The following is an 11,917-nucleotide window of genomic DNA, read 5'->3' as shown; positions in this document are numbered from 1 at the left end:
CTACCACATGCAATAGGCTAGCTTCTAAAATCGATATAAGAGGCTACACTAGGAAATAAATTTAAGCTAAAGTAGTTCACTTTAGTAAAAAAAAGGGAAACTTATATGACGAAATAATGGATCGCTACAACATTTTAAATTCATCGTTATTCTGTGTTATTCTATTGTTAATGTATTGTTAATTCCATTGTTAATTTTTACAAATTAAAGTGCTGGTATTGTGCTATATATTATATACCGTATGTGTTAATGTTCTTAATTTTGGGTCTTTTGTTTAAATGTTTGGGTGGCAGCTGACTTTGGTGACCTTTTGGTCTTTCGCTGCCATCCTTGTTGTGCGAATTATTTGTGTTTATTGTCTTTTTGCTTTTTGTGTCTTTCTTTTTCGTCAACAAAACAAAAAATAAACTGGAACTGAAACATCGAAAAATATTAATGTATCTCATAAATTATAACAATTATATATGTAAAGTTCTTAAACTTGTTAGATGTCGAAACATGAAAAGATTGATTCGCCCAAATAACTGGACATTTTTACCCAAACTTTCGACGTTTTTTTTTTCAACCGGAGAGCGACCGTCTCCCTATCTCCTACGGCTATGTACATGACAAAACGTTCCACTTTCAAGAGCATACGAGGTTATTTGAAACATTTTGAATGGTGTTAATTGGAACAGGTTTTATTGTTCAGAATAGGTTGATAACATTTTGATATGATTGGCAAACATTTTGAACACTGCATAGTTTAGGTATTAAATCTTCGGACTCAAAAGTTATGTCTTCTCTGTTAACTTTTCAGGCTACTATTCTCCATGGATTGATTGAAATAGAAAACTTTTGATTGTTGACATCGATTGACAGACACATTTGAATGCTTTGTTTGAAACGTATCTGTATGCTCTGGAGAGTGCAGATCGTTATTGTTATGCAATAAACTGTTGTATGCATGACAGCTGCGTATCTTAATAGGCTACGCTGGATACAACACTTCACTTTGTGACGTATCGGTAGTTTCGGTGTAGCATACACAGTGCGCCCGATATTGGTATGGATTCATGGCCCTACTACTGGCCTTCCCAACGTGGCAACAGCCAAACAATGTGGGGGCCTATTAAGTTTTGGCAACGAACAGGTATTAGGCGTAAAAAAGGCGTTTTTGCATGAATTATTACTAAAAACAAATACTTCTGGATTAGAAAACGAATTTTTTAACATACTGAGTGTTTTGAAAGTTGGGTCACTCTTGACTTCGTGTACCTTGATTCTGTTGATATCTTGATTCTCATGGTATTCTTAACATGTAGCTATTGTCCTGCTTTCTTGCCACTTATTTAATAATACGAAGTGGCTATTCTTACAACATATTGTAACACTAGCCTCTGAAGCTATTCTTACAAGCACCACTCAAGCAAGACGTTGTTTACTCGAGCAAGACCTTAATGCGCTCAGGCGTTTCATCCGACGACGCTCATACGTAATTTCGCGCGCATGCGTATTGGCTTGTGCTGCACACTTGATCGCAGAGTGAACCGCGGTAGTTGCTGATTTTGCTGAACGAAACAACACGTCAATGAATCCATCGTCATTATGATTACGAAGGGAGCATTATATTACAGTTTTGAGACACTTTCTTCGGCTATTAAGCAATGGGAAAAAGAAAACTTTGTCAATGTTTATGTGAGAAATTCCATAACAATTGAACGCGCAAAACGACGTCTAGCACTTACATCCACAAAAACCTGGAATGAACAGTTGAAGTATCGTACAATACAGTATGCTTGTGTGCATGGAGGAAGAACACCCAAATCATGTAGTCAAGGAAAAAGACCAAATCAAAGGTAAGTAATGATGGTTTTGTCCTTGGTGCCCATAGGTTGAGCTTCTCATGTAGCCTATATGCATAAGTTTTGCTAATAGATTGAGTTTTGCATAAGTGCAAATTGCCTACATTCCTTATGAATGCTGAGAACTTAGCAAAATGCATATATTCTGCTGAACCATTCCCGCATGCTGTCTATTGTAGTAGGCATCCTTCCATCTTTTCAGATGATGGTAGAGGTAAAGGTGAGTCCCATACTTGATCCAAGCATCGGGGGATGAGAAGGTAAGGTTCTCATTATACTAAGCCTTCGGCACTAACGAGAGTAGGGTGGCCAGTTCCTTTCTCTCAGCCGCCTTTACTTCAGCAACTACGCCCACCCAATTTATCACACCCTGGGTAGAGGTGAGCAGTGATTTTCAACAACCAGCTTAAGCCGGGAGTCGAACCAGGATTGCATGATTGGAAAGCGAGTGCCTTATCCGCTGCGCCATCCCACCGTTTATTGTAATTTCCATTGAATTGTCATGCCCAGAATTATTCCTAAGTTGCATTGAATTACCCATTAGTTTTGTTAATTTACCCATAAGTTACGTCGCATTGCTCATCAGCACAATTCGTCGAATTACCCGTAAGTCTCATGGAATTATCCATAAAGACATGTCTTATGGGTACCGGTACTTCAACGCAGCTTTTTGGCAATTTGACGTGACTTGTGGGTAAATCGACTAGATTTATGAGAATGCTCGGCTGAACTTGTGGTAATTCAACGACAACGTGACTTTATGGGTAATCCAGCCGGACTTATGGGTAATTCAGGTGGGCTTATAGGTGATTGGATGCAACTTATAGGGGGGTATGTTAAAATTAAAAAAATCTGAGTACCCCCCAAAATTGTGCCACTGGGTGTAAAAAAACATAATATGAAAAAATTTTTGGGTTGCCCCTCCGGGAACTCCCCGCTACTGGGGGGTCTAACGAGCGATTTCCAAAATGCATGGGATTTGACACCTAACTTTTGAATCGGTGGCCATAGAAAGCTGAGACTAGTCGTAAAAGTTTCGTCTTGAAAAGTTAAGATAGGAATGTAACAGTTTCAGGTGTATAGTTTGGCCCGTACAAGCCCATTTTGGCCCAAAATGACTCATTTAGCGTACCGCGATGGTACCAAATCAAAAATTTGGCAATAATTGGCCTTAATGAGTTGGAAATGGGCCTAAATTATTGATTAATAAGCTATGATAGGGTTGCAATATTTTTGCATGAGTGATATATGCCCGACTTGACTATGCTTCAGGCACATCATTTCCTGCAAACATCAGAGTGTGTTACTTCTTTTTCGTCAATTGATATGTTCAAATCGACATTACCTAAACCAACAATTCTCAGCTCGATTGATGTTTGCTTGCAAGAACACTGTAACGAAGGAGCTTGCTTGCTCTATTCCTTCAATCTTTTGCAAAAGGCTTGGCAACTCAAAAAGGGTCTTTGTTTGGTTTTGGTCCTGCTGCAAATGAGGACACAGGATCGCTGCTGAAAATTGGATCGGCAAGTGATGATGTCCTACAGAAACTGGATAATCTACCAGTTCACAACCTAGGTGAAGAACGTAGTGTCGGATTAGTGAACTACAAGATAAATATTTATGGTAAAAGAAATCTTGATACAGTCTCCAGAAGTGTAATTCTCAATAAAAGCACGGATTTACTTAAAAATATTCTGAAGATTGACAAAAAGAAATGGGAAAAATCAGTACAAGACAGCAAAGAAATTAGACTACAATGGAAGGAAAAGATGAAAGCTTATGAAGAAAAATGTTACTCTGAAAAAGAAGCTCTTAATATCAGAGCAGAGCAAAGTAAACTTGCTGATTTAGATTTCCTGAAAGCGCAAAATCCACCAGGGCCTTTCACCACTTCTGAGGAGGTGAGTGCTTACCTTCTAAGTGATGTTGTAACAGATCACACATAAAGAACAAAAGACTTTGCACTGAATTTCGCTATGCAAAGAAGACATGCCACTCCCTAAAATCAAGTGCTTTAATATTCCGACTGAAATGAGACTATAAAAATTCCAGATTTGAAGACTATGGCAACAACCTTATCAGCTAGTTAGATAATCCACGTTCATGTGCAACTATAACAATGTTAGACCTCCAAAGTGTGCTTTCTGCTCTGCATTTGCTTACAGAGGCAAATTCAAGCTCCACATCAAATGACCAGGAAGCTGATTCTGCAGCACCAGCCTATCAAGTTGGTGAGTTTGTAGCTGCCATCTGGATTGAAGGAAGTGAATAACACTGGTACCTTGCTAACATTGCTGAAGTTGTGAATGATGATGCCTTACTACTTACATACTTCAAGAAGGTTGGCAACAGTAGACATGGAGAAATATGGATTTCCCCTGAAAATCCTGAACTTCTTGTTACTGATACTTATCAGATCATTCATAATAGCTTGGATGTGTCGTATGTCAGATCTGCCCGGATCAAATGCTGTGTTTCAAATGAAACAGTTCAACTATTGAATGAAGCTCTTAATGAAAAGATAAAAAACACTAACTAATTTGATATCTGGAACTACACAATACTTCCATAACATTGGACCTTTGAAACATAACTATGATTATTCTTTATATGCGTCAGACAAAGCTGTCCATATCCAAAACAAAACAACAAAATAATACACAAACTGCAAATGCACAAACAAACAAACTATCATTTAATATTACATAGTCGTCCAAGAAGAACGTGGAAACAACAAGTGAAGGAAGAATTTAAAAAAGTCGGACTGAAGGAGGAAGATGCAAGGGACAGAGTGAAATGGAGAAAAGGAATTAAAACAATTGCTGCGAGGAAACAATCGGCCACCCCCACTAGTGGGGAACAAACCGACGATGGATTATGATGATGATGAAAGCAATAGCCTCCTGTTCTTATTATTTTATCAGTATATATACAGTATGCTGAATATTATATATATAATACGTCTTACGTCGTATTGGTAACTGACACGTACATATATTTATATTTCAAAAGAGCAAACATGGGCAAGAAAATTGAAAATGCTTTATAATGACTGGCTGTAATACCTATATTTCAATTTTTATGACATTACCCAAAATGTCTCTGATTTTAAACGTAATGACGTCATATAATCAATCAATTTTCTACAACTAGACATGCATATGATTCATTTAAAAGTACTAATTCGAATCATAACGTTTTAAACAAAAAAATATCCCGATTTCAAACTTATTAAGGTAAAATTTTGAATTTCATACAATCACGATAGGCCAAATAGGCCGTTTTGGACCAAAATGGGCCTGTCCATACACCTGACACTTCTGAAACTGTTACATTCCTATCTTAACTTTTCAAAACGAAACTTTTGAGACTGGTCCCAGCCTTCTATGACAACCGGTTCAAATTGTAGGTATCAAATCCCATGTATTTTGACAATCGGTCATAAAACCCCCCGGTAGCGGGGAGTTCCCGAAGGGGCAATCCAAAATTTTTTTCATAATATGTTTTTTTACTCCCAGTGACATAATTTTGGGGGGTACTCAGAGTTTGTACTCAAAATTTGTATTTTAACATACCCCCCTAAACTTATGGGCAATTCGACATGACTTGCAGGTAGGCTACTTCAACGTGAGTTATGGCTAATTCAAGTGTACTTATGGGTGATTCAACACGGCCTATGTCACCTCATCTTTGTTGTTTTTCAGTACTTTTATCAAAGGTTGTCCATTTGGAATCAAAGTAAATGCAACGTCAGATGGAAAAGCACTATGCATCACTGAGATTAGTAATGTCAATGATCATAATCATGATTTCAATGAAGTAAGTGGAAATAACCCTTTGTAGTAGTCATAGCCTTTGAGCTATGGTCACACTAGCTCTGTATATGATGAGGCTTTCATCAGAAATTATGTGAAGGATAAAAAAGAGCAATAACATTAGGGGGGGGGGTTAATCGGCTTATTTTTCAAATTCAATTTTAACCCAGGTTTTAGGATACAACAGTACATTCTAAGACCTCTAGTAAAACAAATTTGAAATTTCCGTCCAAAACCCCCCTCTATCCAAAAAATTACTTTTCGTGTACAATTGCATTTTGATTATGACACTTGAAGTTCAAATATTGTTTGCTACTGTACTAAAACACGTTAAAAATGTTGCAAGACAGATTTTCTGATCTTGACTTCATCGTAAGACATGGTAAAGTGGTCATTTCACTTTGCGCGCATGACTACGCACATGCTGAATATGACCAGTTTGTGCGAAACTGGTCATATTCAAGCCGCCGAATCACCAAACCTGGTGATCTTGCCCATCTCTGTGGGTTGGACACCTGTCAAATGATATGTCGTTTTCTTGATTATGTGCATATAAATTATTTTTCAGAATGCATTTAATTTGATGCCTAAACAACGAAGATTAAATGAAACAGAAAGCAGTGTGATCGGAGAAATGCTTGCCACCAAAGCAAATAAAAAGTTGGTACTAAAGCACATTGCAGATTCTACAGGAAAAACAGTTATTCTTAAAGATCTGCATAATATTGCCGCAAAACAGAGACCTTTGTATGAAAACACCTATGATGAACTTATTAATGAAATGATGAAAGAAAAAGGTTAGTCGACAGACAAAACTTTTTTGTCTGTTATACAAGATATGTTCATGCTAAATAGTAGAGATGACTTTCCACGTGCAGTATGATAAGTAGTGATAGAATGAGCTCCGGTTCCGGTCAAATTCTGGCTCCGTGCTGGAGGTGATGTGACTCCGGCCTAGAGCCGGAGGTGTGTGTGCAAGCTGTGGTCAGGGTCATGACCTTGGATAAATCTATTTTTTTTTGCATCATTGTAGTACTGCAGCAATGCAAGAATATGCTACCAGGTTGCCTGTAACATTGGTCAACACCTTAGGCGTATTTGCAATCTATAGGTCGCTGCTGCAGATTGATTGTCACATGATATTGTGTGTGAGCATTCTTCTTGAACCATTTCAGATATAATGTCAATTAAGCAATTCGCGATTGACCTCTCGCTGTAATGGTTTAGACTGCAGATGAATTATTTCGATGACATGGGTTCAATTCCCACCATTGCCAGTTCAATTTAAAGTGTTGACCGCCTGGTTTACCGGTCAATAGACTCCGTCTACTGCAGCGAACTGCGGATTACCAGTACGATTACCAGTACGATTACCAGATACTGGAAGTGCTGCTGCAACATCTTCCAGCAATGATCCTGGAATTGTATTTCCTACGGTCTCAAACAGTACTTTACAGCACACACCCGGTGACATCTTGTCGACCGTTGATACCAGTGCGATTATGATGCAGACTCCGTCCAGTTCTGTTCAGTCTTTTACAAGTATGTGCTGTTTCTGAAAGCTTCATTTCTGATTAGTTGTTTTTTTTTCTTGCATTGCATGCTGCGCTTACACTACGTTTCATGTTTCTTAAGATTATAGCACGGTCTGCATTATTTGATAACTAGTGAGTTTATTGACAGGTGATGCAGCATTGTGCAAATAATCATCGAGAAACACCTAGCAGATTTTGATAGATACTGGATTGGTTGGCATTCTGTAACCACGCCAGAAGCATGTTTTGGCTGCAACAAAATCTTGTTTTCAAAAGGTTAATGTAGATTTGTTGACACCTCAAGTGCTCGCTTCCAACTCAAAATACGGTATATCACAATATCTACTGCCAGTGCACGTATTTACGATTATACGACATTATGTTCCGCCCAGGACCGTAACCTCGTCAGTTTGGCCCCCATTGCAACAGTGCAACACATCCAATAATTGTCCAGTAAAGACTCGTGCAACGCTTCTATTGTTTCTTCATTGCTCAGAGGTGATCCTTTTCAGGCACTGATACTGGAAGTGCTGCTGCAACATCTTCCAGCAATGATCCTGGAATTGCACTTCCTACAGTCTCAAGTAGTAGTTCACAGCACACACCCGGTGACGTCTTGTCGACCGTTGATACCAGTGCGATTATGATGCAGACACCGTCCAGTTCTATTCAGTCTTTTACAAGTATGTGCTGTTTCTGAAACATTCATTTTTGATTAGTTGTTTTTTCTTGCATTGCATAATGCACTATGTTTATTAATTTTTTAATAAAAACGTTGAAATAGTGATGTTTTCTACGTTGTAGCCTATATTCGATTCTCGTTGTGTTTATTAACAGATGATGCAGGATCAATTAAATTTCCACCGAAGATGATGAAACGTGGCAGGCCAAAAGGAGCTGGATTGACAGTCATTGGGTTACCACGCAAGAGACAAAAAAAGAGCGGACCAATTCCATTCAGACTGAAGTCGTCTTTTCAGAAAGAAGCAGGTTTGTTGCATTTATGTTTGTGTGACTTCATTTTTGTTATAGCCTACGTTAGTTTAAAAAACTACACTTTGACTTCTGTGGGCCTGCCTAGCCGATAGGCTACGTCAAAGCGTACGTAGGCTACATCAAACAAAGTCACCCATGGTCATATTTTTCAGCAATACTCAGTTGGTTTGTCGATTCTGAGGTAGTAGAAGAGGTCTTGCGTCCATTCAGCGATCGACTGATCAAAGAAAATGAAATTGAAACATTGCCCGAAAGAATTCCAATGAAGTGTTTAGATGAAAACATTGCCATTGCTTCTGTGCGAAGACATTTTTCTTTTGACGGTTGGAAGTTGATGGAGAACCTACTGACCACTTTGCGAAATAAAGGCCGCTGGTTGTGCACCTCCTGTATTTTAGATCTTGATGCAGGCGACAGCATCATGTGCGACTCGTGTCTGGATTGGCACCATCTGAGATGTCTTGGTAGAACAATGCCGCCAAAAACGAAGTCTTGGTTCTGCAGGAAATGCAACCTTATGGAGAAGTGACATTGAATGTTCAGGTGATACTGCAATCTCGGTTTGTCAATCAAACCAAGGATATGTAAACCGTGACCTACGAAAAGACTTATTGGCCTTACTATTGGCCTTACTATTGGCCTTACATTTGATAAAAATCGTTTCTTCAATGGTCCTCACATAAAACGCTAACGATGTGTTCTTGAATGACTAATGAGTCCAATCCTGGCATTAAAAGTTCTGATTCATTTAGGACATTTAACATTCTTTGGGAGAGCTGGCTGAAAGTCATGGACTAGTACAGGTTTGTAATGTAGTTGCTGCAATATACTACGGTCCAACAAGACCTTCAACAGTTCACCAATATTCAACTATTTTACTGTTTCCAACTTCACACAATTAGTATATGTTGAACTCTTTCATAGCAAATGGTGGTACAGAACTTGAAAATAGCAAGTAAAAGGTAGCTCGAAGCTGCAGTTTTTTTTTTGACTGACTCATCAGGAGCTGTCATCAGAATAAAACAAACCTAAATGTGGTGAAATAGTCTATTTATAGTGGAAGGAAAGAAGAAAAACTGGAGCTTCAAACTATCAGCTACCTTATACTCGCTAAATCCAGATTTGTTGCATGTGTGTAGTATTTACATTTCTTCACTGTAATCTTAGGCTATGGCATAAATGCTTTGATTTCTTATGGCAAAAAACGGGTGATGAAGATCCATAAGTTTATAACAATAAAAAATCAATTGTTTATTGTTGAAGTGGTTGGCTTCAGTTGAAGATGCCATGAGATCCATTGAAGAGTACGAAGCAAAAGCAGGAACGAAGCTTGTCATTGTAATTCACTAGTGTAATAAGTGTTGATATTCATACTACAATAATAAGCCTTTTCTTTGTTGACAAAGATTCTGAAAAGGTTTCTGCAAAGCACAGTGTTTTCACCAAAGTGGAGGTTAGGCATCATAAAAGAGGAAACGGTTTACTAACTGCAAAAAATGCTATAAACATATGTAAATGTGTTCTGTTTCATCAACTTTTCATCTCGTTTCTTAAAGACACGCAGTTTTCAGGTGTAAAAGCTTTGTTGATTCAAAGTGACCTAGCCTACTTCACTGACCTCTTTTGTATTTTTTCCATCTAGTTTGCCAAATCCATACGCCTATGTGGTGTTATTGATTGGACCAAGTGACATGTCCAGCGGTAACCAAAGGCAGGGTTTGGGTCACAACCAATGTTTGTTTTGAGACAATTTATTTTTTACCATATTCACGTAGTAGGCTTGGTGGTTTTCAATGTTACGTAGCCTACAGTACCGTATATTATTTCTGTAGGCTACTATCAGAAGATGAAAATTTAGTTGATTGTAACTCATCTTAGATGAAGAGAATACGATTGTTGCATCGTTTCGGCCAAGGCATTTGCCTCTTGGATGCAACTTACAAGACGTCCAAGTATTCCCTTCCTCTATTTTTTCTTTGCGTCAGAACGAATGTTAGTTACCAGGTTGTTGCTACGTTTATTATCCAAAATGAACAAGCTTCGGACATAGCAGAAGCACTTTCTGTTGTAAAAGGGTGGTCAGAAAACTGGAACCCTTCGTTTTTCATGACCGATTAATGTGAGGCGGAAATCAAGGCCATCGAAAGCGTTTTTTCAAGTTAGTGAATTGCATTAACATTTTCGTTGCTTGTGTGCTGTCTCCATTGCTCATGCATTTGTGTCGTCACTGTTAAGTTGCTACTGTACTTTACCACTCAGTGCCCACGACTTCTTGTTCCGCAGATTGCTACGTGTTACTCTGTGCCTTTCATCGCGAACAAGCCTGGGAAAGGTGGATGAGGAAAAGTGACAATGGCGTTCGCGATGATAAAGCAATTGTGCTGGCATACTGGACGCAATGAAGAAAGCAACTACATAGAACAGACTTGTTTGCAATCAAACCAGGCGACAATGAGCGATTGGCAAACGCGATACCCCCCTATTCAGGGATAATATGCGTGTCTGTGACCGCAGGGGACCTGGAGCCGAGTTGTTTTGCACGTTGATAGCACCATGCAGTTGCAAGCAAAGTGGGGCGTGTTGTCACAGCACGATTTCCATGTGATAACCTAAGCGTATAACCACGAGTTTTCAATGGAAGGCATAGTTTTCAGTTCTCTTTCGTACAAGCAGTGAAGGTTAATAAATTTGTCACCACAGCAGAAATTATGAGGAGTACCATTGAATTTTGGGCAAAATCAGGTTTTATAACTAAACTAAAAAATGGTCTGGCAAACTAAGGTATGATCATAACTGATCAGAAAAGGTACCATTCGTTAGCTTTAAGCCTGTTCTTTTCATCATACCAAACAAATAAGACATGCAAGTAGAGATGTATACATGGTTGTTGAAACCACGTGATTTCATACCACGGGGCATGTTGTCACAGCTGTGACTACACGCCCCGTGGTGTGCATTTTTAATATTAAGAAACATAAAAAATTATTTATGCTTATACAACGAGGTAATATGCGTATTTGTTAAAATACAACGTTTTTTTAGGTAATAAAAATTAATATTAGATAATGATACACACATATATTCGATAGTGACAAATAATTCTCAAGATGACATTTTTATTGTTTTTGACAATGGGCATAAAATTTTTACCAATATGTTGAAATTAAATTTTTTTGCATTTCGTATATTTTTTTATTCGTTCAGCCTGTATTAAAACCATTTTTTGTTGGTTTCTGTCATATTTTAGTCATAAAGCATGTGCAGAAATTTTGTGACAACACGCCCCATGCTCTGTGACAACACGCCCCGGGGTGGGGCGTGTTGTCACAGCCCATTCACTTGCATTAAACATGCATTTATGTAAAAACGAAATAATCCAGAAAAACTTTAGCTGTAGCAAAAAGAAGTCGAATGATACCTCTCTCAATTGCACTATCTAGCATCTCGATACTATTGGTACAGAACGAGATATATGCTGATTTGTAAAAATTGTGACAACACGCCCCACTTTGCCCTAATAGGCTACTGAGCTCACATTTTGAACAATTCTGTGATCTTCACACCAAGGTTTTTTTCAGTTTCTAACACGACCACAAATCGCAGCGCATATGCGTGCTTAGTGTTAAGTAACGGCCTTGTGGAAAGTGTTGTGGATGAATTTGCTAGTTCAAATATATTGATTCCGGTACCCAAAGCCTCAAATGAATTCACGAATATCGCAATTGTT

General features: G+C 38.4%; 1 protein-coding gene across 1 annotated transcript; it reads left to right on the top strand.

The window, feature by feature from the left end:
• Positions 1 to 1,587: 1,587 nt before the first annotated feature.
• LOC145777471 (uncharacterized) lies at positions 1,588 to 9,407 on the top strand. Its single transcript, XM_082588847.1, has 7 exons — positions 1,588 to 1,838; positions 5,549 to 5,663; positions 6,228 to 6,456; positions 7,037 to 7,201; positions 7,707 to 7,877; positions 8,032 to 8,184; positions 8,343 to 9,407. Exons 1-7 carry the CDS (start codon positions 1,588 to 1,590, stop codon positions 8,717 to 8,719), a joined length of 1,461 nt encoding a protein of 486 aa, XP_082444973.1. The 3' UTR covers positions 8,720 to 9,407.
• Positions 9,408 to 11,917: the final 2,510 nt, after the last annotated feature.

Source organism: Aplidium turbinatum, chromosome 9, assembly GCF_918807975.1.
Source record: "Aplidium turbinatum chromosome 9, kaAplTurb1.1, whole genome shotgun sequence".
NCBI lineage: Eukaryota > Metazoa > Chordata > Ascidiacea > Aplousobranchia > Polyclinidae > Aplidium > Aplidium turbinatum.
The sequence above is the reverse complement of the archived record's forward strand: the minus strand, read 5'-3'. Positions and strand labels throughout refer to the sequence as shown.

Excerpts from the sequence above, each read along its gene's own strand:
- LOC145777471 (XM_082588847.1), top strand. The coding sequence starts at position 1,588 with ATGATTACGAAGGGAGCATTATATTACAGTTTTGAGACACTTTCTTCG. Across the intron at positions 1,839-5,548 it reads GGAAAAAGACCAAATCAAAG|TACTTTTATCAAAGGTTGTC; the intron begins GTAAGTAATGAT and ends GTTGTTTTTCAG. Across the intron at positions 5,664-6,227 it reads ATAATCATGATTTCAATGAA|AATGCATTTAATTTGATGCC; the intron begins GTAAGTGGAAAT and ends ATTATTTTTCAG.